The sequence below is a fragment of the Megalobrama amblycephala genome, linkage group LG1 (assembly GCF_018812025.1).
Source record: "Megalobrama amblycephala isolate DHTTF-2021 linkage group LG1, ASM1881202v1, whole genome shotgun sequence".
Classification (NCBI taxonomy): domain Eukaryota; kingdom Metazoa; phylum Chordata; class Actinopteri; order Cypriniformes; family Xenocyprididae; genus Megalobrama; species Megalobrama amblycephala.
In genome coordinates this window covers 65,920,378-65,944,894 of record NC_063044.1, presented here as the reverse complement: position 1 = coordinate 65,944,894, position 24,517 = coordinate 65,920,378, and the positions used below count along the sequence as shown (strand labels likewise).

Genomic DNA, 24,517 nt, shown 5'->3' with positions numbered 1-24,517 from the left:
CACTCACTGTCCGGTCTCGTTTGCAATACCTTGTGTTAATGCTTACCTTAAGGACTCCCCTTCATCAGACTTACCTGCTCCAGCGATCTCCTTCATCTCCTTCGTCTCCTGGTCCCTTCATGTGCTTACCCTTCTGTGTGTGTGAGTGTCTCCAACGTCTCTCTTCATCTCATCTCAGCTCCTGGATAAACAAGCCATACAAGGACAGTATTACTCTCAATTCATCTCTCAAGTACCTGATAACAGTCATAACCTCTCTGTGTTCTCATATTATTCAAATAAACTCACCTGGATTGCTTTTATCTCTGCCTCCGTGTCTATATCATAACAGTGTTTGCACCCCTGGTCTTTAGTAAATCCTGAAAGTAGTGTTTTTAACAAGAGAAGTTATAAAATTATAAATGTTTTTCCAGCGTTTTGCCTGTAGCATTTAGATTTAGACAATGTGCATGCAATGAATGCAACTTTTTGTGTTTATAATATATTGTAAATAGAAACAAGTTACCTATGGGAGTAAAATAATGCCATATGTTTTTGAAACAAAAGCATCTCGAATTGCACTACTTGAAAAAAAAAAAACATGCATTGCATCACCAATGCTGATGTACAGTTCAAACATTAAATATATAACTTTCCTAAACTTTATATCGTGGCTTTACTGCAGGACTGGGGTTTCCCTCAATACGTCATACTCCAGGATTCCCCTGTTGTCGGGACATATAGAATACTTAACTTATCTTCATATACTAAATACAGTGAAGGACCACCAAACTTGCACATTATTGAGACTGTAGGCTATAGGCTATAGGCAAGCAGGTTGACTCAGAATATTTACAAAAATTTACAAATAAATAAAATGAGATTTGCTAATAAAAACAAATTCACAAATATGTTTTTATGTCACAAGCACAACTCTGCCTGCATTTATTTGTGAATCTCCACCTGTGCATTTGTGGATCTCTTCCTGCGCATTTGTGAATCACCTCACGCATTTGTGGATTGCTGCGCGCATTTGTGGATCTCTTCCTGCGCATTTGTGAATCACCTCATGCATTTGTGGATTCTGAAACAATTCTAGCGTCATGACTGCAGACAAATCCACAAATAGGTCGACTCCACCCACCGACAACATAAGCCAATCAGATAACAGCCACGTAGCGCTGACCAATCGCAGCACACTCTCGCTACAACCAATCATGTTTTGCTTTACAATCAGGGGCAGTCTCATCCTGCATTAGCTTAGAAAGGAAGTAGAGGGTTCTTAAACAATGGTACAGTACAGTATTTCGTTAGACCATTAGTGTTTCAAGCCAAGCCAAACTATTATATTTTACGCACCATTTAGAGAAACAGTGCTCTCTGTTATGGGAACAACAAAGGTATATTGGATACAGATGCGTTATGGAAGCGTCACGTTGTTCAAGATTGAACAGAAAGCCTCAATAATTAGCTATTAACTCATCTAACTGGATTTAACCTTGTAATAAACATGCGAGTTTGCAAAATAGATTAAACTGTCGTCACATAATAACAGCATTTCCCAGTTTATCAATCAAACATCGACGGATATGAGCAGCAAACCAGCTATTAAACATTAACAGGCCCTTAAATAATATTTTAAACATGAATTAAACATTTTAACATTACCATTGTTTGTAGAGAAGATTTAGACTTTTTAAATGTGGTTATTGAATTACATAGCCTACAGATTTAGTAAATGCCCAGCAGTCAAACACACGCAAATATTTCAAATGAATCAGACTTAATAGTTTTTTATTGTAAAAGTTATTTAGAGCATCCAAAGTAAATACAAAAAAAAATATTTTTAATATTATTATATTTGGTATTATACATGGTATTGTACAAGTGTGGAAGCTACTGTAGAACAGACAGTGATGGGAATAACAGCGTTATAAATAAACGGTGTAACTTTTTTCAGTAACGAGTAATCAAATGAATTACTTTTTCTCCCATTACAACGCCACTACTGTTACTGTAAAAAAAATGTTGCATTACTATAATTGAACTCACTGAAGCAGTCATGATTATATTGTCTGTTATATTTGCTTCTTATTTATTAAATCCAGGCAATTGTTTGATGAAACATTGATTAAAATTAAGATACAATTTTTACAAAATGAAATTCACTTTGTAGACTTTCTACAAATCAAAACTTCATCTTATGATGCATCTTACTCATGCTGTTTACTTTTCATGATCAAATAGATGAATTTAAAACATAACACAGGACTATTTTGTCACTGTCACTGTCTGTCTCACCGTCCCCAGACTCCATTTCCCAGCATCCCTCTGAATCCACATCTGCGTCCAGTCAGCTCGTCATCACGGATTCCCTGCACCTGCACTTCCTCATCAGGACTCCCTTTAAAAGGACTCACTCTCCTGCACTCATTTGTCTGTCCTCATCAATGTTACATTGGTTGTTCTCTTCCTGTTCCTATGTTAAAGTCTTATAAATAAACCTTTGCTGCTTAAATTGATTCTGCATCCTCTCTTCGTTGGCAACCGACCCTGACATATTTAAACATAAATATGAAACTATGTTTTCTTTAATGGCTACAACACGTAGGCCAGAGGTCTTCAACCCTGCTCCTGGGGACCCACTATCCTGGAGAGTTTCACTCCAACCCTAATCAAACAAACCTGACGCAGCTAATAAAACTCTTCAGGATGGCTTAAAACTACACAAGCAGGTGTGCTGAAGCAGGTTGGAAAAAACTTTCCAGGACAGTGGGTCCCCAGGAGCAGGGCTGAAGACCTCTGACATTGGCCTATAGTACAGTACAAATTTCATGTCATGAGCAAGAGCAGATCATGAGTCACAAGCCGGATAAAGAATAATTTATTTTTAGACTTATATTTAAAATTAGGGGCAAGTTATTTGACATATTAAAAAAAAAATCAAAGTAACAATAGTTACTTACCCTGGTAATTAGTTACTTTTATAATGATGTAACTCAGTTACTATTTGTGAGAAGTAACTAGTAACTATAACTAATTACTTTTTTAAAGTAACGTGCCCAACACTGAGAACGGGACATCCATTTACTGCCACTGACTCGTCGTTTCTCACCGTGCCGCTTGTACAGTAGACAGTATAGCTGCATTTACATGGACACTATTAATGTAATCCATTTGTTTATAAAGATTATAACGCCTTCTATTTGCTGCATTTTGCCGTGCTGCGCCGCTCGCATCAGGTAGAGGTGCTATAGCTGGGGATCTATGAATGATCATAATTCGTGCATAGCCTTTATCCCGATTCACTGATCCTGATGGCAATATAAAGAATATACTCCAAAAATCATCCCTGTCTGAATGATGGCTGAAACTTTACTGATGAGTTTCATGAAAGGTATATTGTACATAGCTACCACAAAATGTCCATTTTTAACTTCAGATAATCACTGTAAGAGCTTGGTGGATCCGAAATGGTCAAAATTCATATTCATGCATTTTTATTAATATTTATGTTAATCATTTATGGCTTATGATTTATCAGTTTCACTTTTGATTTCCTATATTTATGTACTCATACTTTATAGATATTAATTCTTATCATATTTTCAAGTATTTACTTGTTATTGTACCCTTATGGTCATTCTTCTTTTATATTTAAGAGTATGTATGCTTGTTATGTTCAACTGTTCTTCAAAGTGTTCCAGTGTGACAGGCAGGTCACGCTGACACATTTGTGGTTAGACATTGGACGCCTGCCAAGTACTGCAGAAGTGATGTTTTTCAGAATTAACCATTTGAATTTGAATCTGATCAAAATATGTCTGTTATTTTTCCTGATGACATTTAAAAGGGCAAGATTTGCAAAATTCCCAAAGGGGGTCAAAACAACTTTTATATCTATTTTTGACACTGGACCAGTCTGTGACTAATGGGTAAGAACATTTAACCTTTTCTTTTAGAACAAAAACATCAATTTGAGTGGGATGTAAATTTCCTTATATGCTCATGGTATAAAGCTGATCGGGTCATTGATAATTCAGCTTTTTCTCTCCTTTGCTTCTCTTGGCTTCTGCTTCTTGTCTCTTATCTGCAAATGTCTTAATTATTGCTCTTTTTGATCTTCATCTATTAGATACAATACTCTAAATTTTACAATACTCTAAATTTTATTATTAACTATTGACTGCTTCTTTATGATTGTTATTTTACCTTTTGGTTTTATGAAGTATTTTCATTATCGATTAAAGTTTGCGTGTGAGGCTAAATTTAATTGTAATGAATAAATAGTTTCTTATCAACTTTATCTACTGCCTGGATCTCATTTTTCTCAAGTTTTTGCATCAGAGCTTATGCCTTTTCAGGGTTGCTTAACAAACGGGTAACTTTCTATCCGTAAGAAATGAACCGTAATAATATGCACAACATATTCTCTTGTTCATTATTGCAGTGATCAGTAACACTCAGACCATAATACCATAATATCAAAATAAGAGAGTCCCTCTTTGTAAGACAGATAATGCAGACTCCTTTCAGTTTGTTCCTGCCCCCGATTGTAAAGCAAAACGTGATTGGTTGTAGCGAGAGTGTGCTGCAATTGGTCAGCGCAAGGTGGCCGTTATCTGATCGGCTAGAGTAGTCGGTGGGTGGAGTCGACCTATTTGTGGATTTGTCTGAGGTTGTGACACTAAAATTGTTTAAAGTCCTCGTAAACTGGAAGTTGCAAACGACTCTTCTCCAGTGTTGTGACGTATTTCCAGGTGAAACAGAATATTGAATCGAGGGCAGAGTTTTACTTTAGTGCTCCTCCTCTCCATCTCTCGCTCATAGCAGACTAACGGTTGCAGAGGAGTGGTTTACGCATTTTCAACCCAAGCCGTCAAACTGACGTCATCAGAGAAGGAACTCCATTCCAGACCAGAAGTAACTTTTCAGATTTTGATTAAAGATTACCAAGACAAACAATTTTTTTCTGTGTTTTAACTTACAAGGATTAATTGTTCACCACAAGACTAGTAATATGCACTTATAAAGTAAATAGGGACGATTTTGATTTCATGACGACTTTAAGAATCCACAAATGTGTGAGGTGATTCAAAAATGCTCAGAAAGCAATTCACAAATGTACAGGTGGTGATTCACAAATCAATGCAGGCAGAGTTGTGCTTGTGACATAAAAACATATTTGTGAATGTGTTTTTTATTAGCAAATCTCATTTTATTTATTTGTGAATTAAATACATTTTTTTGTGAAACTCCTATTCATTTGTGGATGCTATTATTTTTTTGTGAATATCTTTATTTGGAATTTAGCCACAGTCCTACCCCCATAGAAGATTGCCCCCTGAAGATTATTGGTTGTATTTTTAATTAGAATGAATATTTTGTAAGTGAAATCTGAATATGGATTATTGCATTTTTAACAATGAAAATGTGTGTGAATGTTTTGAATTGAAATATTCACAGCTTAAATTTCAAACCATTTTCAATTCCAGCCCATAAAAATGCAAGCCTTAAAAATACAATGCATCAATGTATACAAGCACAGATAATGAAATGCATTTTTTTTTCAAGTAGTGCAATTCAAGATGGGTTTTGTTTCAAAAACATATGGCATTATATTACTTTCCATAGTTACCTAATTTTTCAGATACTAAACTGAGAAAAATGATCTGAGACAACAAAAGCAGGTCAGGTCTGTCACACTGAAATTCATCAATACCCAGATATTTCAGGACACACTGAATGAGTTTCCTCAAAAAGCAATGTTTTCTGGAAAACAGTACATAGTGAAAGAGAAAATAAACCGTTTCCAGACAACCACTCAAAAGATGAACCTGATTTCATATTATAGAGATGTGAAAGTATGATGCTTCTTCTATACTCCGATTAAGATTGTGGGACAAAAAATGGAGCATATAAATAGAGCAGTATTTCAGTCACAGAAAATCACTCTTCAGATGCTCACTCCAGGTTGGTACAGGATTATACTTTTTTTCCTAGCAAATCTGTCTGCAGTTGATTATATTCCTTATACATTGGTGATTATATATCTTGGTTGTTTAGTTTAGAAATGATACAACACTTCATTAAACTGGAAACAAAAATTGTGCAATGTTTTTGAAAAGATCTTAATAGTGTATGTTTCTGAATTAAAATGTTTATTTTGAACTAATAAATTAACAAGTTAGGAAGAATACTGATTAACAAATTCAAAACCTTAAAGACATTATGTGTGTGTGCTAGTACTTACAGTGGTTTTAATTCAGCAGGTGAAATAAAATTTCATAAAATCCTGATTTTTGTCTCTCCTTCTCTGTAGGGTTTGAAAGACCATACACCACAGACGGGTGACCTTACTAAACAGAAGTGTTTCAGATCACAGTATTTGACTTCATCCTTCAGTGCAGTGTGAGTCATCATTTCTTTTAAATACATTTTTGGGCAATTGTTTGCTCTGGCACATTTTATTTATTTAATTATTTTTAAATCTTGGCATGATGGATGAATAAAAAACCTTGTATTTTCTTCATTTATGAGATTGCCTGTTCAGGCCATTTTATCATTAGTATCCAAGAATATCAGCGGAAAATATGCAAACTAGGGATGTTACAATTCACTCAACTCATGATGTGTTATGATTCATGATACTTGTTTTCTATGATTTTGAATAAAATGAAATTTAAGACAAAATGCTACATGTTTCTTTGTGAAATTGAAATATTAAGGGTCAAATAACAAAAGTAAATTTAAATTTTATAACTAAACCCTAAAATATCCCTCTAATTCGATCTTCCAATGCTGTTTTCTCGGGAGTTAGTTTCGGCTCAGCTCTTGCTGTGTCTGTCTGGTCAAGAGGCTGCAGATATAAGAAGTACAATCTAAGCACAACAGTGACAGAGGTTTCACATTCTTATAAAGGCAAGATTTTAATACTTGCTATAATTTGAATCTTTACACTTTCAAGAATTACTTTTGAACACATTTAGGAAAATATGCTATACAAATCTATATGGTATTTAAAAAATCCAGTAACATTTTACAGTAAGGTTTCATTTGTTAACATGACTTAAATATACTATCATGAGCAATTTCCTGCAGCATTTATTAATCTTTGCTTAATGTTAGTTAATAAAAATACAGATCTTCATTGTTTGTTCATGTTAGTTCGCAGTGTGTTAACTGATGTTAACAATGTAGCAATCTTAGCTCAAAGAGGAAATATTAATGATTCATAATTTATTATGATTAATTATGAATAAATGAAACACTTTCTCAGATTAAATTGATACATTGCAATTACTCAGAATTGATTATTAATTCATTCTAAGAGAAGGGTATTTTTCATGGCCACAGAAAAATAATCCTTTCTTCGCATTTACAGTTTCTTGTAACAAGATCTAAATCAGTTAAGTGATAACTTATTAGAAGACAGGGAACCAGAACCAAATATGTTTAGTGCGCAAATTTTATTAACTAGATCATTAACACATAACTAAACTAACAAACACATACATACACACACACACACACACACACACACACATATACATACAAATACACAATGAGGAATGATAGAGTGAATCCGGAAGTAGGAACAGGACATGAAGCTATGGAGAAAAGTCAAAAACCTGGAAAGTATCATCAGTATTCATTACAAAGCTCCTTTGTTAACAAAATCACGTATGGAGTCATTTATTGATTGTATGGAGAGAAAAAAGTTTTCTATAACAAGTAACAAAATACTATTCATCTGTGGAGATTGTAATATAGCTCTGATAAATCTAAATAAACATAAAATAACAGATAAATTTATGAACAGGATGTACAGTATGAGCTTGTTATACCAGGGGTAAAACAGTTCTCAGTAAAAAATCAAACCGTACCATTCTGCACACTCGGTTCGGCATGCACTTGCACTGCGGTTCATCTTATATCAGACGATGCATACGTAATCTATAATATGGTTTGTAGAAAATAAATAAAACAGACAGAGAGAGTTTGGCTAATATATGTTTCTGTCGATGGATACGCATTCTGGCTTCCCCTAAACTTAGTTCAATGCGAGTGCCGTATGCTCTATATGACCAGTCATTTACGCCGTCGTTACCCGTGTGGTGTCAAACTTTGGAATGGTTTGGGGATACAGCTCAAGCAATGCCCAAAATATCCACCGCTTTAAATCAAGATACAAAGAAATGGTGTTGACAAAATACAAGGCTGAGGGAGAGATCTTGGTGTACTCGGCATTGTGATTATGGGTTAATTATTACTGTATAAAAACAGTAGTAGTGATGATCATAATTGTTCTTATTTTTAATATTGGTATTATAAATGGTGATATAATTACAACAGAACAGGATATGATTACATAGCTGAGTAAATAATAATAATGACATGAGCAGATAAATACATGACCACTATATTGTAATTTACCACAAAATTGCACTATTAATTTAGTCATAGCACTGGTGATGTATTGTTATTGTGATGGTAGAAGAGATTATTATTACTATCATTGTCATTATTGTTGTTGTTACTAGTGTTATTATAAAACTATGGTTTAACAATATAATAGGATATGGTTATATATTACATGATCATTATAAATACCAGGATATATTAGAATGTTTATAATAAGGAGGATATTATATTGTATTATTGTGATAACTAACACAGTCCTAATGTAATTGGATATTTTTTATATAAATATTATAATATATTATATGTGTAAATAATGTGTGTGGATATTTGTATCATAACTGTATATATGTGTATATATGTGTGTATATGTGTATGTAGGTATATATAATTATGTGTAATGTATATATATTATATATATAATATATTTGCTCTTAATCAATCAATAACTTTAACTAACTAGCAGCAATTTAGTATATCGTATGATACTCAAAATAAATCACAGCATACTTCATAAATTGCTTAAACAACGTGCGTGTATTGACCCAGTTTTTCATCTTTCAAACACCCTTTCCCTTCACACAAACATATCTTTACATTGCTCACAATCGACCCTTCGCTAAGCCACGCCCGAAAACCGCCACAGGCCAATCGTGGTTTAGCAACCATAACTAGGCGCGGGAGGTCTGTCAAGCTTTCGAGCGAGGGAAACATGCCGAAGCGTTGTGCTCAGGGATTGTGTAAATCTGATACCCGGTATCCTAAAAGTTTGGACGGGGTGGTGGAATTTTTTTCCCTTCCCGAAACCTAAAACCCAATGGGAGAAATGCCCGTGTTCTGACAATTTTGCTACCTCCCATTGAAACAGTAGGTAACGTTAGCAAAATCTGACAGCGAAAAATGCTAACGTTACCTATCAGACTGTGCTTCCAGCGTGATATTAATGTGGTTTATGGCTTTATTAACATCTACACCTACCCCAACACTAAACCTACCCTTATATTATAAGTAGCCTACAGTAGTGGTAGCACAATAGCATTAATTGTCAGAACAAGTATAAATCGATAGCGAAAAATGCTACTTATCAGATTGTGCTTTAATAATGTCTACATCTACACCAACCCTAAACCTACCCTTAACAATAATGCAAGTACAGTAATTTTGTGTTATTTATCACGACAACAATGATGTAATATTGATGTGCGCACATGCAGTAAGCCCGAGTGAGACAATCTGACGGGTAGTTTAGCTAGCTAGCTAACTCAGCACATCATTACTTGGAAATAATGACGGTTCTTTGTTCATAATGCATATATTTGAACGTCAAATAAGATGAATAAAGGCAAGATGGTGTAACGTTAGCCTGGCGTGCTAAAATTATAAGCGGGAGAATGTTATCATTGCAAAGTGGTCAGGCTACTGTCTTGTGTTTATTCCACAAGACTTATGGATAAGCTGTTTGATTTATAATTATTAGGTTATTTTCACAAATTTCACTTAACCTGCTGTGGATGAACAAAGCTTTTCCTCAATAAATTGTGTTTCCCATTTGAATGGTCAGCGTATGAGGCGGCTGCTGCTTTCGCTGGGAGCTTTAGCTTCAATTTTGATCAAATTATTTTCTAATCGGTTGCATATTATGTCGTGGATATATCCCTCGAATGCATACTGCAGTCCCTTTTGTCTTGCTCTCTCAGATATTTCACCTGTTCGCCAAAAATGACCAATTATCTCCTTGAAAATGTCTGACACCGGTGCATACATACTGTAAATGACTTGCCAGGGGCAAAAGCTTGACAGGCGTAGCAACAGTAACTAAGGAGGGCGGGGCTTAGCGGAAAAAACAAACAACACAAAAACTACATCACATAATCAGTAAAAAACAATTCAACTGCATAACAGTCCACAGAGTCCATTAGAACATTTCTCAAAGCCCTTTTTTAAAAAATCTCTTCCGATTTAGTCCACTTTAAAACACTTTCATTTAGCAGCCTTTTATAATCATAGCAAGCATAAACAGAACACAGCGGTTCAGACATTCAAACTCCTGTCACGTACTACACACATGGTTCAGTCATGGAAAATATTGCATGCTCAGTCCAATGCATTCATTATGCAGCCTTGCTATTGGTCAGTTTATGTTAACAATTGGTTCTTATCATAAAATATGCATAAAACAAAAATACCATACAAAAGACGCTTTACAATAAATGTATAATCATACACACAATGTCCTGGGATCCATGTTAATTCATAGAACAGTTTGTCTATAGATGAATGCAGGCAAGTCTGTTTTAAGGGCTAAGGTTTTTTTCTATTGCCTCTGCATTTCCATGTGGCTCATAGTTCAGAGCAAAAAAACATCTTATCAGGCCCTTCTTGCCCAAGTTTGTCTTTCAGGGGAGTTTGAGTTTGCTGTATGTTCAGGGCATGTTGAGTGCATGTTCATGACCTTAAATGAGGAAAAAGTCATAGAATTTCAAGAAAAAACAAAACATAACTGATGTTTCCTACAACTCAAATCAAAATAGGCCAAATTGACCTGCAACAGTATACAAGGGTTAAAATTATTATTCACAACTGATCAATCGTCTATTAATCGTTAGCATCCCAGTATTAAGATTCAATCCTATGTAAACTTCTGAACAGGGTCATTTTTATAAATTCAGCCATTATTTTGTCTAGTGGACTATATGTAAACGTGTTATGTGAGATAGCATAGGACAGTACGAAATATGAAATCACATCAATCCCTCTCATTTAGTTAAAAATCCTCCACATTTTTACAAATTCTGCAGGGGTATGTAAACTTTTGAGCACAACTGTACATTATCTCATACTTTTATTGCAGTACTGTATTTAGTTTTGCATTATCATTTGAGTAATCTTGGAAAATGTTTAATGTCCAATACAGGTGAAATTAATCGACCATATGAGATGTCTGAGCAGTAAGTATTTCTTGTTCAAAGCTTTGATTTTATCTTCTTTATTACCTTTTTAATCAAAGTACATAATTTACAACAATGCTTCACTGTTAACATTAGCTAACTACATTAGTTAACATTAACTACAAATAATTATCACAACATTTTAATAATCTTAATTAATTTTTATCATTTTAAAATCAAATTACCTATAAATGAACTAAATTATAAATAATTGCATTTTTATTTAACACAGTTGCTGGATGCATTGCAATACACTTTTAGACAAAAATGAGAGAAGTTTATATTGATATCCGCAAAATAACATATTCAGCAGCTCTACAGACCACAAAACATGATTGTGGCATCACAGCAAATCTTGCTTAATTTACCCAAATTCCACACAACTCTAGTGTATATGAACTAATTTCACATGATACTTGTAGACACTTTAAAGGATTAGTTCACTTCCAAATGAAAATTACTCCAAGCTTTACTCACCCTCAAGCATCCTAGGTGTATATTACTTTATTCTTTCTATATATTCAGGATATTAATAAATATCCAGACACATCCAAGCTTAATAATGGCAGTGAACAGGACCAATGAGTATGAGCTAAAGAAAGAGTCTCCATCCACATCCATCCATCATAAACCTCCACATAGCTCCAGGGGTTAATAAAGTCCTTCTGAAGCAAAGTGATGTGTTAGTGTAAAAAAAAAATCCATATTTAACAAGTTATGAAGTAAAATATTAAATATAAAAGCTTACACTATGTCCTACGCCTCTTCTATTCAACTTACAGAAGGCGGTCTGGTGGAAGCTAGATATATTACTGCATAACTTGTTAAATATGGATTTTCTTTTACACAAACACATCACTTTGCTTCAGAAGGACTTTATTAACCCCCGGAGCCATGTGGAGTACATGATGGATGAATGTGGATGGAGACACTTTCTTCAGCTCATACTCATTGATCCTGTTCACTGCCATTATAAAACTTGGATGCATTAGGATATTTATTAATAAAGTCATATACACCTAGGATGCTTGAGGGTGAGTAAAGCTTGGAGTAATTTTCATTTGAAAGTGAACTAATCCTTAAAGGTGACTGTTTTACATAGATTATTGTATTATTTTTTGTTTGTGCATTTCTTTTCTTTGTTAAAAAAAAAAAAAAATATATATATATATATATATATATATTAAAGCTGCAGTCCGCAACTTTTTTTGTGTTAAAAATTTACAAAAAGAATATAATAAGAATATGTGAGGCCCTTAATATAAAGTTTTGGCTTAGTGTTGTTAGTTTGCTATATTGCAAAAGTATAGCATGCCAATTGTAAATAGTTAATAGAACTTGTACCCTTTGTGTTAAGGTTGGTAAAAAAACAAAAACAATTGTCGTCTAATTCTAACAAAAAGTTTTGATATTTCAGGAAATTTGAAGATCTCAGTGACAAACTGCACCAAAGCATTAAGAAACTGAACACAGAATACAACAGAAATCATCAAACTCTCAAAGATCTAATAAAGAAACTGAATGACATCACTGATGAACTTGAATCCATGCACAAAAACACCACGATGGGCAGTTTGGTGGGAGCATCAATAGGAGCAGCAGGAGGACTTACATTGCTGGGTATAGCTTTGGCCCCATTTACATTTGGTGCGTCTATAGCTATTACTGGTGCTGCTGGTGTTACTGCAATGGGTGTTGGAGTAGCTGGAGGAGTAATAGGGGCAGCATCTAACATCACTAACATGTTCAAGCAGAGCAACAAGCGCCAGACTATTGAGGAGATCATCAATGATTTCCAGAACACCATCAACCCAATGATTCAGCATCTGAATACAATTTCTGAAACCATAGAAAAGCTTGAGAAAATTGAGCCAATGTATTCTCATCAAAATAAAGCACTACTGACAAGTGTGAAAGCCCTGAAAACCATTTCAAGCGTTAAAAAACTTTTATCTATACTTCGAACTACTAAAATTGGGAAAGTGTTCGCAAGAGCTACCAAAGCACTTCAAGTGGTTGGGAAACTATCTATGACAATTTCAGCTCTGTTTTTTGTTCTTGATGTTTACACTATTTATTGTAATTCAACAGAACTCTCTGAAATGAAATCAGACAAAAAGAGAAAAGCAGAAGAAATAAAATCAGAAACTGTGAAATTTATTTATCAAATGAGAGAAACAGCTGCTCAATTTCAGAATACTCTGGATGAAACTAAATGTGCCAGAGACGCTATTAACAAAGCTGTACAAATCAGTCAAGAAGATCATTGAACTGCTCTGTTTGGTGTTGTCAATTTACTGACTCTTTAAACTGAAATCTTTAAAAACTTGGCAACAAAATAAGGTTGAATATATATATGATTTTCAATTATTTTGTAACATGTAATTATTGTAGTCTTAATAATCCTTGTCTTTTTTCTTCTTTTTTTCTGGTTCTGTATGAAATTGGATAAACTATTTGCAAACAGTCTTTGTATAAGCCACTTGCACTCGAGTTTAGATCTCATTATATCTTATGACATTCTATGGACAACCTTTTTATTTGCTGTTTTTGTTGTGCATGTTACTGTTTTGTAATGTAAAAACCAAAATAAAAACATCTAATCTAGTATTTACCAAATTGTGTGATCTTTAAGAGGAAGGTATTTGAAATCGAGGGGACCTGAAGCAAAAATAAACCAAATATTCATTTCAGTATTACTTTTTTATTCAATCTATAATAACTATAATACACAATAAAAAAATGCTGCCTTAAAGGGTTAGTTCACCCAAAAATGGAAATTCTGTCATTAATTACTCACCCTCATGTCGTTCCACACCCGTAAGACCTTCGTTCATCTTCGGAACACAAATTAAGATATTTTAGTTGAAATCCGATGGCTCCGTGAGGCCTCCATAGGGAGCAATGACATTTCCTCTCTCAAGATCCATTAATGTACTAAAATCATATTTAAATCAGTTCATGTGAGTACAGTGGTTCAATATTAATATTATAAAGCGACGAGAATATTTTTGGTGCACCAAAAAACCCCGAAATAATGGCTTATTTAGTGATGACCGATTTCGAAACACTGCTTCAGGAAGCTTTGGAGCGTTATGAATCTTTTGTGTCGAATCATAATTCGGATCTCATGTCAAACTGCCAATGGCTGAAATCACGTGACTTTGGCGCTCCGAACCGCTGATTCGACACACTGATTCATTTATGCTCTGAAGCTTCCTGAAGCATTGTTTTGAAATCGGCCATCACTAAATAAGTCGTTATTTTGTTTTGTTTTTTTGGAGCACCAAATATATTCTCGTGGCTTTATAATATTAATATTGAACCACTGTACTCACATGAACCGATTTAAATATGTTTTTAGTACCTTAATGGATCTTGAGAGAGGAAATGTCATTGCTCCCTATGAAGGCCTCACGGAGCCATCAGATTTCAACAAAAATATCTTAATTTGTGTTCTGAAGATTAACGAAGGTCTTACGGGTGTGGAACGGCATGAGGGTGAGTAATAAATGACAGAATTTTCATTTTTGGGTGAACTAACCCTTTAAACTTGTAAGTTCAATGTACTTGGTTATTTAAGTAATTTCAATTACATTAAACTGAAAATTAATTAAATCTTGTGTAACTTACAAAAAAAAAAAAAGTTGAAAATTGCTTAACTTATTTTGATGAGTTAAAGTAATGGAAAAATATATAGTTATAAATTATTGGTCATATTTACATATATGAATCTCACAGGTGTTAAAAACTTACACTGAAGCAGTGTATGATCCACTCATTATCCATGAGCTTAATTAATGAATTAGGCTGACTGTTTGTTTTTTTTCCTGCATTGGTCCTGCCAAAGATTTTTGTTCATTTAATCTGCCGTTCTGTAGTAGCTGGCTGCTTTATAACGTTCCCATGAGTGTTTGTGTAAGCGCTCTGTGAAGAGCATTGATATTTATTATTATTATTATTCAATTTTTATTTGACATGGACATCTCAGTGACATTGGACGAATCATATGCACTTGCTTAGCACACATGCTAATTTTCAGCACCAGCCCACAGGAGGCTTTTACAACATTTATTATGCGTTTATTACAGCATTGAGCTTTGTGGCCAATCACAGACATATGTGTTGAGCATGTGAACTCAAAAACCCAATATCAGTCCCAACAGCAGAGCCAGGGTACCTCTGTTAAGCATCTTATAATAACTATAATGAGTTTAATCAAAGTTCCTTTAAGACAAGTCATTCACACCTCTTGGGCATGCAGGTGTGGCCGCTGCAGTGACGTGATGACTTTACCAGTCGGCGATTGGCTCTTATTTAGAAGGCGGGACTTATTCCGCCATATTGCACGTTGCACTTTCTCCCATTCAAAACAATACGAGTGACGCGTCTTGTGTTATTCTATATTCTACATAACCATGACAACCATGAGCAAGGCAAAGACATTCCACGCACATGCTTGTTGATTTGTTTTTGATCTTGTTGACACCCTAGATTGTTTAGGAGTCTTTTACTCTTCCCTAGTAAAAACTGTGGGCAGTGATGTTTGACTCTGACCTCTTCTGGAGTGCATTCACATAAAGGAGCAGCCATTTGGTAGTGAAAAGGAGGACCACTAGTTAGCAGTCGGCCACTCTCACAAGAAGATTTATCTCTTGCCTAAGCAATACCTGCAGTTTAATTGGAGAAGTGACTGTGGTGAAAATGTTGGGGAGTACTTGGGAGACTCCAGGAAGAGAAGGGGAAGAGAGCACCTGTAAATGACATCATGTAAGAAAAAACAAAAACTGTAGGGGTCGATCTTACCAGCCAATGATACTACTTTGGTGTGATTTAACAGATAAGAAAAATGTATAAAAAATGTTCCCTGGCTAGAGAGATTCAGATGTAGAGCTGGCATCTCACTTTGTTACTTGTCAATAAAATTAAACTCCTGGGACCTGGAGATTCGTCTCTGAGGGTTTTCTTTGAGACCAGAACTGAAGGGACATCGAATTTGCCACAACACCCACTATACATTTTTTCTCCCTCATCTAAAACCCTTCACTCAACTCATCAGCTCAATAGAAATGGCAAAACTGTAATTGAGTGTTCACTGAAAAACAAAAATGTGCAGAGCTGGAGATCTCCAAGATAAATTTGAAAAGTGCTAGATCAAATGGATAAAATGTGTGAGCTCGCAATATTACATTTAGTGCACCTATAAAGATAGACCATACCAATGAGTTTATGCCACATACAAGCAAATGAACTTGCCTACACCAAGGTTATAATCGTTAACGAAAACGAATGAAAAAACTAAAACTAGGTGGGAAAAACATTGTCATTAACTGAAATAAAATAAAAAGGAGGCATTACAAAAAAACGATAACTGGGTCATTCCACGAAATCGGTGCCTTTTCAACTTTGAAAAATGTAAAAATATAAACAAGTTTAATTTAAAAAAAAAAAAAATATATATATATATATATATATATATATATGGAATGAAGACAACTTAAAATGAACAAGAAATTGTATTGGGCCATCTTCAGGCTATATAATTTTTTATTTTATTACTACTTTTCTTCCTCATGTTTTGATATTTTTGTCAACCCTGCTTACAGACATAATCATCACTATATACTACAGTTTTAATTAGAACTATGTAATAGTTTTTACATATATGAGCAAGTATTTTTGTCCCATTTTTTCACTGGGGTCTGTTTCAAATTTGGTATTTTTTAAACAAATCTTTATATTTTGTCATTCAGATGACCAAAAACATCCTAATTTTGAAGGCTGATCACCTGTCAATTAAGAGAGATATTTGTCCAAAATAAAATTGTCACAGTTGAATGCTGATCACCTGTCAATTAAGAAAAATATATATATTTACAAGAGAGATATTAAAAGAAGGACTTTGTCCAAAACAAAATAATGTGATTGTTACAACTGAAAAACTTGGAAGGCCATTTCAAATATTATTTTTACATTATTTATGAAATTAATGACAGTAACAGGATTGACATAATGGTAACAGGACTGACCAGAGTAACAGGGATGACGGGACACACATTCTTCAGCATACACTCTACATATTTGTTTACATAATAACTGTAAAGTTTCTTACTTTTTAATTTACATTATATTATTTTGCATTCACTTTGCATAGCTTTATTACTGAAACATTCAATTTCTAAGAGATCTAATGTTTTAAGGGTACTGTAGACCCATTAGACTCATCCGTCCATCTGTTTTGTCTGTTTCAGTGTGTCCCCTCACAGAACTTAAAATATGTATGATCTGGGTTAATTATTCAGGCAAGGAAGATGATCAGATGTGGGTCTTCCTGTGATCATCTGAAACCAGACCTTGAGATCTTGATGCTGAAATTTGGTTTCACACTGGTTTGAACACTGCAAGATTGTGGTGAAGATTTCACCCTACAGCTTGTTTGTAATTGCACGTACATTGATGCATTATTGAAAATTAGTTGAAATGGATGCATTAGTTGATTTTAAAAAAAATGTTTATTAAGACTAATCAGCTTACCCTAGTCATTAACAAAACCAACTGGCAGCATTAAAACCAAATAACAACAGCCAGCACATAACAGGAGTTGCAATAAGGAAAAAGGGAAAAAAGAAAAGAAAAACTGTTAGCTTATAAGCTTACATTTTTTGTAGCTGATAAAAGAGAATGTGAACAGGCTTGTTTTCATATCAAAGGAGGGAACACATTTCACCACAACAAATGAGATTTAAAAACTTACAGTGTAATAAACAGAACAGTCATTCAAAACAAACTAAGAACAACAACTAAGAGCACAAAAATGAAAGTGAAAAACCTATTAAGGATGTTAGAAATATCAGCAAAGGCAAATCGACAGAGAAATTACTCATTTTACTGAGTAAGCTCCAACCATATATCTCTCTGGATCTCTGTATGGCAGGCAGTGACTGGCTGGGGAGCAGGGATGAAACGAACCACATCATCATACAGGTACCAGAGCACATCATCTCGGTTAGGCCAAAAGAATTTATTTCGAACCTGCACTGTGCATGCATTTGAACCTGGGCATAGGAGTCATCTGTTGCCATCACAATTCCTGGATAAAGGTCATTGTCATATCTGACTACACACCACTTTCCAATGACCTCTGAACTGGTCCAGTCAATTGAACTGTGTTGGATTGGAGTTTGGTCACACAGAAAACTGAAGGACTGGGAGCCAGGACATTGGCATTCAAGCCTCTTCATAGCTACACACATGCAACTGACATCACAGGCAGATCAGGTTACCTCTTGCCAGTGTCACAACCTGATGTAGGCGCATGGTTGAGGGAACTGGTTGGATGTTTTGAGGCATGGCCTGCACTGCCTTCTCTATATCCTCTTCCTCCACATAAAACAGCTTGATGGAGGTTTGTGTTTTGGACAGTGCTGAAAACAGTGCCCTTGCATCTGGTATGTCATGGCCTTTGCTTGACAAGATCAACTGCTTGTCTTTTAAGCACACCTCCGACTCCATCAGGAGCCCCCTTGCCATGGTTTGCTTCAAAAAATTTCCATGTGCCTTGTGCGAAGCCTCTTTTGTACAGTTCTGTGCAAAATAGGTACAAGTTTCCACGCTGGCGGTATTGTGTGCAGGGATCATCGCTTTGAAAATGCAGCACCTTCACAGCAGAGTACTCCTGTCTGATGTAGTTTAGCACAGGCCTGAGATGTTCCCAAATTGCAGGTGGGCCCTTTTGTCTGGATGAGGACACAGTGCAGAAACAGAGAGGTGTGGCATTTGGTCCTGGGTATAGAACACCAGTTTGTAGTGTGGCTTGTTGATGTGAAGCACCAAAATGCACAGCTTGGACTTCAGAGCCATATTTACATCCGTAATTCTCTGAAAAGTCCACATGTATTATGCACTCATGACTGGACAGTTCTTTCTTGAGTGCTCTGGTGAAGGCAAATTGATGGCTGATGTTAAAAATATGGCGCTTGAATTTTGACAACTGTTCATTGAACAAGTCAATGAGGGCTTCCGTGGTGGTCTCCATCTATTTTTTTGCCAGTGATTTTGAATGACTGAGTTTTGCCACTCTCTGATCTTTGCTTCTCTTCTGTTATCCACTGGGAATATGAAACAAGGGCTGTTGGATTGTATGGTGTAATAACAGGACAACCATTCTGCTTACACCCTTCACACTGGCCATACATGCACTTCTTGTTCTTGGAGTTACACACAACCTGTTCTACTAACTCCTCAGTGTTGCAGTGTTTTAGTAGCTTCAGGTGGTAGAGCTTGTTTGTGATGAAGCCAAGGTTTTCATGCATCTTGCACAAACAAGCCTCTCCCTCAGACAGGCTTGGATTGACTACCCAAAATGGACGCAGGTGACAAAATAAAGAATAAGAAATTATTCTGTTTGGGTATTCTGCCAAGAACTTCCTGTGCGCATTTCTCATTGTGTCAATGAGGAATCGTTTTTGCTTTTTAAGTTTGCTTTTTGTCTTTGTCTGCTTCCTTCCAGTAGTCAAACGGCTCACATCATCCCGTTCAAAGAACAGCCTCACGCAGTCTTTTATTGCATCTGCTGTCCGAGTGTTTCCTTCTCGTGTGAATGTGAGTGGGGTTTTGTCAGAGTATTTCCACCTTTTCTTTGAGAACCCCAAAACCGCCTGAGCATACTTTCTAAGCCTGTACTTCTGTACTATTTTTCCACCTGCACATATTTTTGCAATTAACTGCTTCTCTTTTTCACCATTGGCATTGTGATACCGGTCACTGAGGTCTTTGGTTAGGGCAGTATGGAAAACTATACGTCTTCTAACAACTTTGGGCAAAGTGTGTAGCTCACGGTTGAACTTGGATTTTGGGGACAGTGTTTTTTTCTTTAGTCGTTGGTATCTCTTCTTGAATTTCTCCTTCTCTTTACGTTCCTTTTGCAGCTCTCTTTCCAGGCGTGACAAAAGGACAGTTGTTTTTTGTGGTGTCTTTTGGAACGTTTTCTTCCTGTTTGATGTTGCCTGAAATGTAATCATAAACGAAAAACCTTAACCTTATATTTAAGTTGAATTCCACAAGGATAAATCTAGGTCTTGTGTAGTATACTTGTTCTATATCTATTCTTGATCTATAGCTATTCTATACTTTTGTCTGTACATTCTCTATTTATTCTTAATGGCATGCTACTATCATCTGTGAAAGTGTATTATAGTGAAAATATAAAATCTAAATAAAATTAACACAATGTTAAAACTGTTTAAATAGTTAATACTTTAATTATGAGATTCAGTGTACCAGCAATACTAAAAATACTAACTAAAATATGTAACTGATGTTCATATGCCACCCACAATGAATAATAAAGACATTAGATAAATAATACACATGGGATGACCTTTTAAAATGTTTCAAATTTACACAGACAAATCAGAAAATCAGTGTGGCTAAGGTGACTGTCATTCCTGTTACCCACATGTCAAGATCTGTTACTCTGGAAAAGTAACAGGGTTGACGGTAACAGGTTTGACAATTTCAAGCTAATTTGCTATTTACTAGCTAACAGACCAAATCACACAAGCACATTTCATACACTTTGAAAGGATATTACTTGTAGATAACGATTATGTTACATAAAATAAATAAGTGTTTAAATATATACTTCAAAAATGGTAACAGGTTTGACATTACATGATATCCCCCCTCAGCCAAACCTCATAAATCATCAATAGAATCATAAATCAAAAATAGAAAATTATAGAAGAGAGAGAGAAACTTATTTTTATTTAAACTGTTGGCATCCTGGTTGAGAAATGATGTAACTTCCTGGAAGTGTTGTCACTGGAATGTAACATTATTTATACATGGTTCTTTGGTGAGGGTAACAGGGCTGACATCTATAAATGATTTATATTTTATGAAAAATAACGTATAATTATGCTAAAACATTACTTGTCAATAAGATTATACTTAGAACAATATGCAAATGTGTTTTTTGTATCATTTTGCATTCAATTTGCAAATTAAACGTCCTGCTGAAAAAGAACAATCATAGCCAGGGACAGGCCAAAAACCTTACCCTCATCAGAATAAATGCAATTTTAATTATTTAAAATGATATTTAATTGACTTTACTGTGATGTAATATTGATAAAACAATACACAATATTGATATGTTTTTAAATCACAAATTTATTTGTTGTTATAGTACTTCTATGTCTGATTATTTCTTAGGGACGCAAAAGGCACCAATTTCGTGGAATGACCACGAACACGAATTCTACAAACGCTCACATCATGTACAGATGCATATATTTATTAGTAACTCTTCAAGATATCCAGAACAGCAGACAGACCCACAACCTCAGTCACAACAGGGTCATCTGTTCTACACTTCAGGCAACAAGATGAAGTTGCCATCCATTCACCTACACATGTCTTACACCCCACCAGGCTCCTGCAGCATGAAGAAAACACGGGGCTTTCCATTGTACCTGGAAAACAAATAACCGAAAATGCAACATGTATTAATCATTGGAAATATCACAGAAGATTCTATATGGAATACCGTAATGCAATTACTCCTCCAATTTGTTTCTATCACATCTCGCACTCTCATTGGCTGTAGGACATCACTGCTGTCATTGTCAGTCACAATTAGGGTTGGGAATCGAAAATTGATTCCAATTCTGGAATCGGATACTTAAGATTAAGAATCGGATACTTGTTAAAAAATATTTTCAATTCCTTTTTTTGTGCATTTTTTTCCCCATATGGCAATCTGCCAGGACCTCGAGGAGTCAGGAGCAAACGTGTCTGTGTCGCACATAATCCCTAGTAATAGTGAAAGCCCCGGCGCTGCTGTTTAAGAGTCGTTAGTTCATTTTCAAAATAAAAGTGCTAATCTCATTCAGCAAGGTAATTTAGGTTGTATATTTATGTAAAATGAACAATAGAATACGAGAAATATATATTTTTAAATCACAATATTGAAAATGTGTACATTTGAGTGTATCACATTCGGATCAATATTTTGTTGGGGTTCTGTTCAACCTGCTTTTACAGATGAATCACGGCTGATGCTTGTGATACTGTCTAACTGTTGTAATTAAATTTCGTTACCATTTTAGTTGAAGAGAGAACAACTTAGTTCAAGTGGGTTATAGTTTTGTTTAGACAATCGGTGATTCTTTATATTTTTAATAGTCTTTCTAGTCATTTGTATGTGTTTCATTAATGACACTTTTTATGGTAGCCTACAGTTGACAACTTTTTCACAAAGGTACGTAGTTTTAGTCTAATATCATTTCTAAAATTCAACGTGTAATTAAAGTATGTGCAAAAGATTTGTAAAAGTTAAATTCACATTAATACAGTACCGTATTTCTTAAAGTTTGACTGTAACCCCACTGTATGTTAAAATAGGCAACATCTAGAAAAGACATATAATGTAATAACCGCCGGAGATAATAGCTGTACAAAAAGAACGATTTATTACAATAACGTGTAAAAATTACAAGCAAAGAAGTAGTTTTAAGAACATTTTTAAAAGAAATAGAGTAGCCTAATTATAAAAATTCCAATAGCAAAAACATTTTACAGAAACATAGAATAATGCTGAAAATACATAAAAATTGCTTCGGCTAATAGAACAAAAAGAAAATTAGAAAACTATGAAAAGGAACTTCAATTAGTCTAGCACGTGAAACATTTGAACAGCGAAACTGTTGAATTAACATGAACAAAATCTTTAACATTAAACAATACTGGCCTACGTTGCAATACCTTCTGTGACAGGCGCATCTACAGGCGCAGAGGATTCAGATTCCGGTGTAGTAGCAGTATCTTCGGGGAGTTTGAGTATCTCAAGAACAGTGTCGTTTTGGATGTTAAGAGTCATTGATCAACATTCGAGAAAGTTTCCTCTATGTCCTGTCCATCTTCCAGAAGGTGGGTGAGATTTAAATTTGTCAGGAACTTTTGAAGGACAGAATTGTTTATGTTTAAGCTGCAGTCTCCGTGATCTCCAGACACATTGACATGTGTTGACAAAGGCAGTTGCCTTTAGATTCCCGTTTTTTGCAGCATCTTGCAGTTTTCACATCTGTGGAACTTGTTTTTCGGCTCAAAGTGCAGTTGCCAGAATCTGCAGTTTCCGCAGCTGCGTGAAACACGGTGACCTCGGCCCGGTTAATGGTTCCGCAGATGTTACCGGTTCATCTTTCGTTTCAAAAGGCGAAATTGGACCCAGACCAGGTAAGGGTTGTATTTCATCTATGGTGCTTTCTTTCGTTGGGGTTAAAAGTAATTCTCCGTTGAATTCTCTTGTGCATTATTGTGTGAATTGGGTTTTAGGTTAGGTTTTACCGTATGAAAGTAAGCCTACTTGAGCTTCCCGTAGTTGGACACAAAGGTTTCCGGTGATGTCTTCCAGTGTAGCACTTTGTGTTTCTAGTTGTCGTCCTTGGAATTCAACGGTCTTGATTCTGACGGTCAGGTTCACAATGCGTCCAGTAAGTCCACCAACCTGAAAAAAAATTAATAAGAAAGACATTAATTAAAAATGATAGAAAAAAGGTAGAATTTAGATTAAGTTAAAAGCACGTAAAATAATAAAGTACTTACTTGTTGTCTTGGTGCCATTTTTTTTTTATATCTCCTCTACGGTGCGTTTGCATTTCAGCGGAGGGACCCGGCAAGGAAACGGCAGGTCTTTGAGGACAGTCAGTTTGGCAAATCTTCCAAATAGGATGTCCATGCCTTCACCAGAACGACCTAAGAATAAGAAATAGTACAGTATAAACATAATATCAGCACTTGTTAAGAGTTGAACAAAATGGAACATAAGCTGAGTTTCTACGGTTTAAAATTATACCTATTTTCTGTTATTCCTGGCAGTGGTTACTTAGTAATTTAATTATAAATACAATTTCATGGGATTGTGTGTCCCGTCGGCGGGACACTTCGGGCTTAAAGGGTTAGTTCACTCAAAAATGAAAATTCTGTCATTTATTACTCACTCTCATGATGTTTCACACCCGTAAGACCTTCGTTCATCTTCAGAACACAAATTAAGATAATAAACCTGTTAACCTGTTAACGCCAACATACTGAAGCTTCTTTGTTTAAATCAGCTCAAATTTACTGTTAGATGTAATGTAATTACCTTGACAAACTATACATCATTA

General features: G+C 35.1%; 1 protein-coding gene across 1 annotated transcript; it reads left to right on the top strand.

The window, feature by feature from the left end:
* The first annotated feature begins 6,308 nt into the window (after positions 1–6,308).
* Positions 6,309–13,872, top strand: LOC125280417 (apolipoprotein L2-like). Its single transcript, XM_048210943.1, has 3 exons — positions 6,309–6,390; positions 11,315–11,348; positions 12,766–13,872. The coding sequence occupies exons 2-3, from the start codon at positions 11,338–11,340 to the stop codon at positions 13,616–13,618; spliced, it is 864 nt and encodes a 287-aa protein (XP_048066900.1). The 5' UTR covers positions 6,309–6,390; positions 11,315–11,337; the 3' UTR covers positions 13,619–13,872.
* The last annotated feature ends 10,645 nt before the right edge of the window (positions 13,873–24,517 follow it).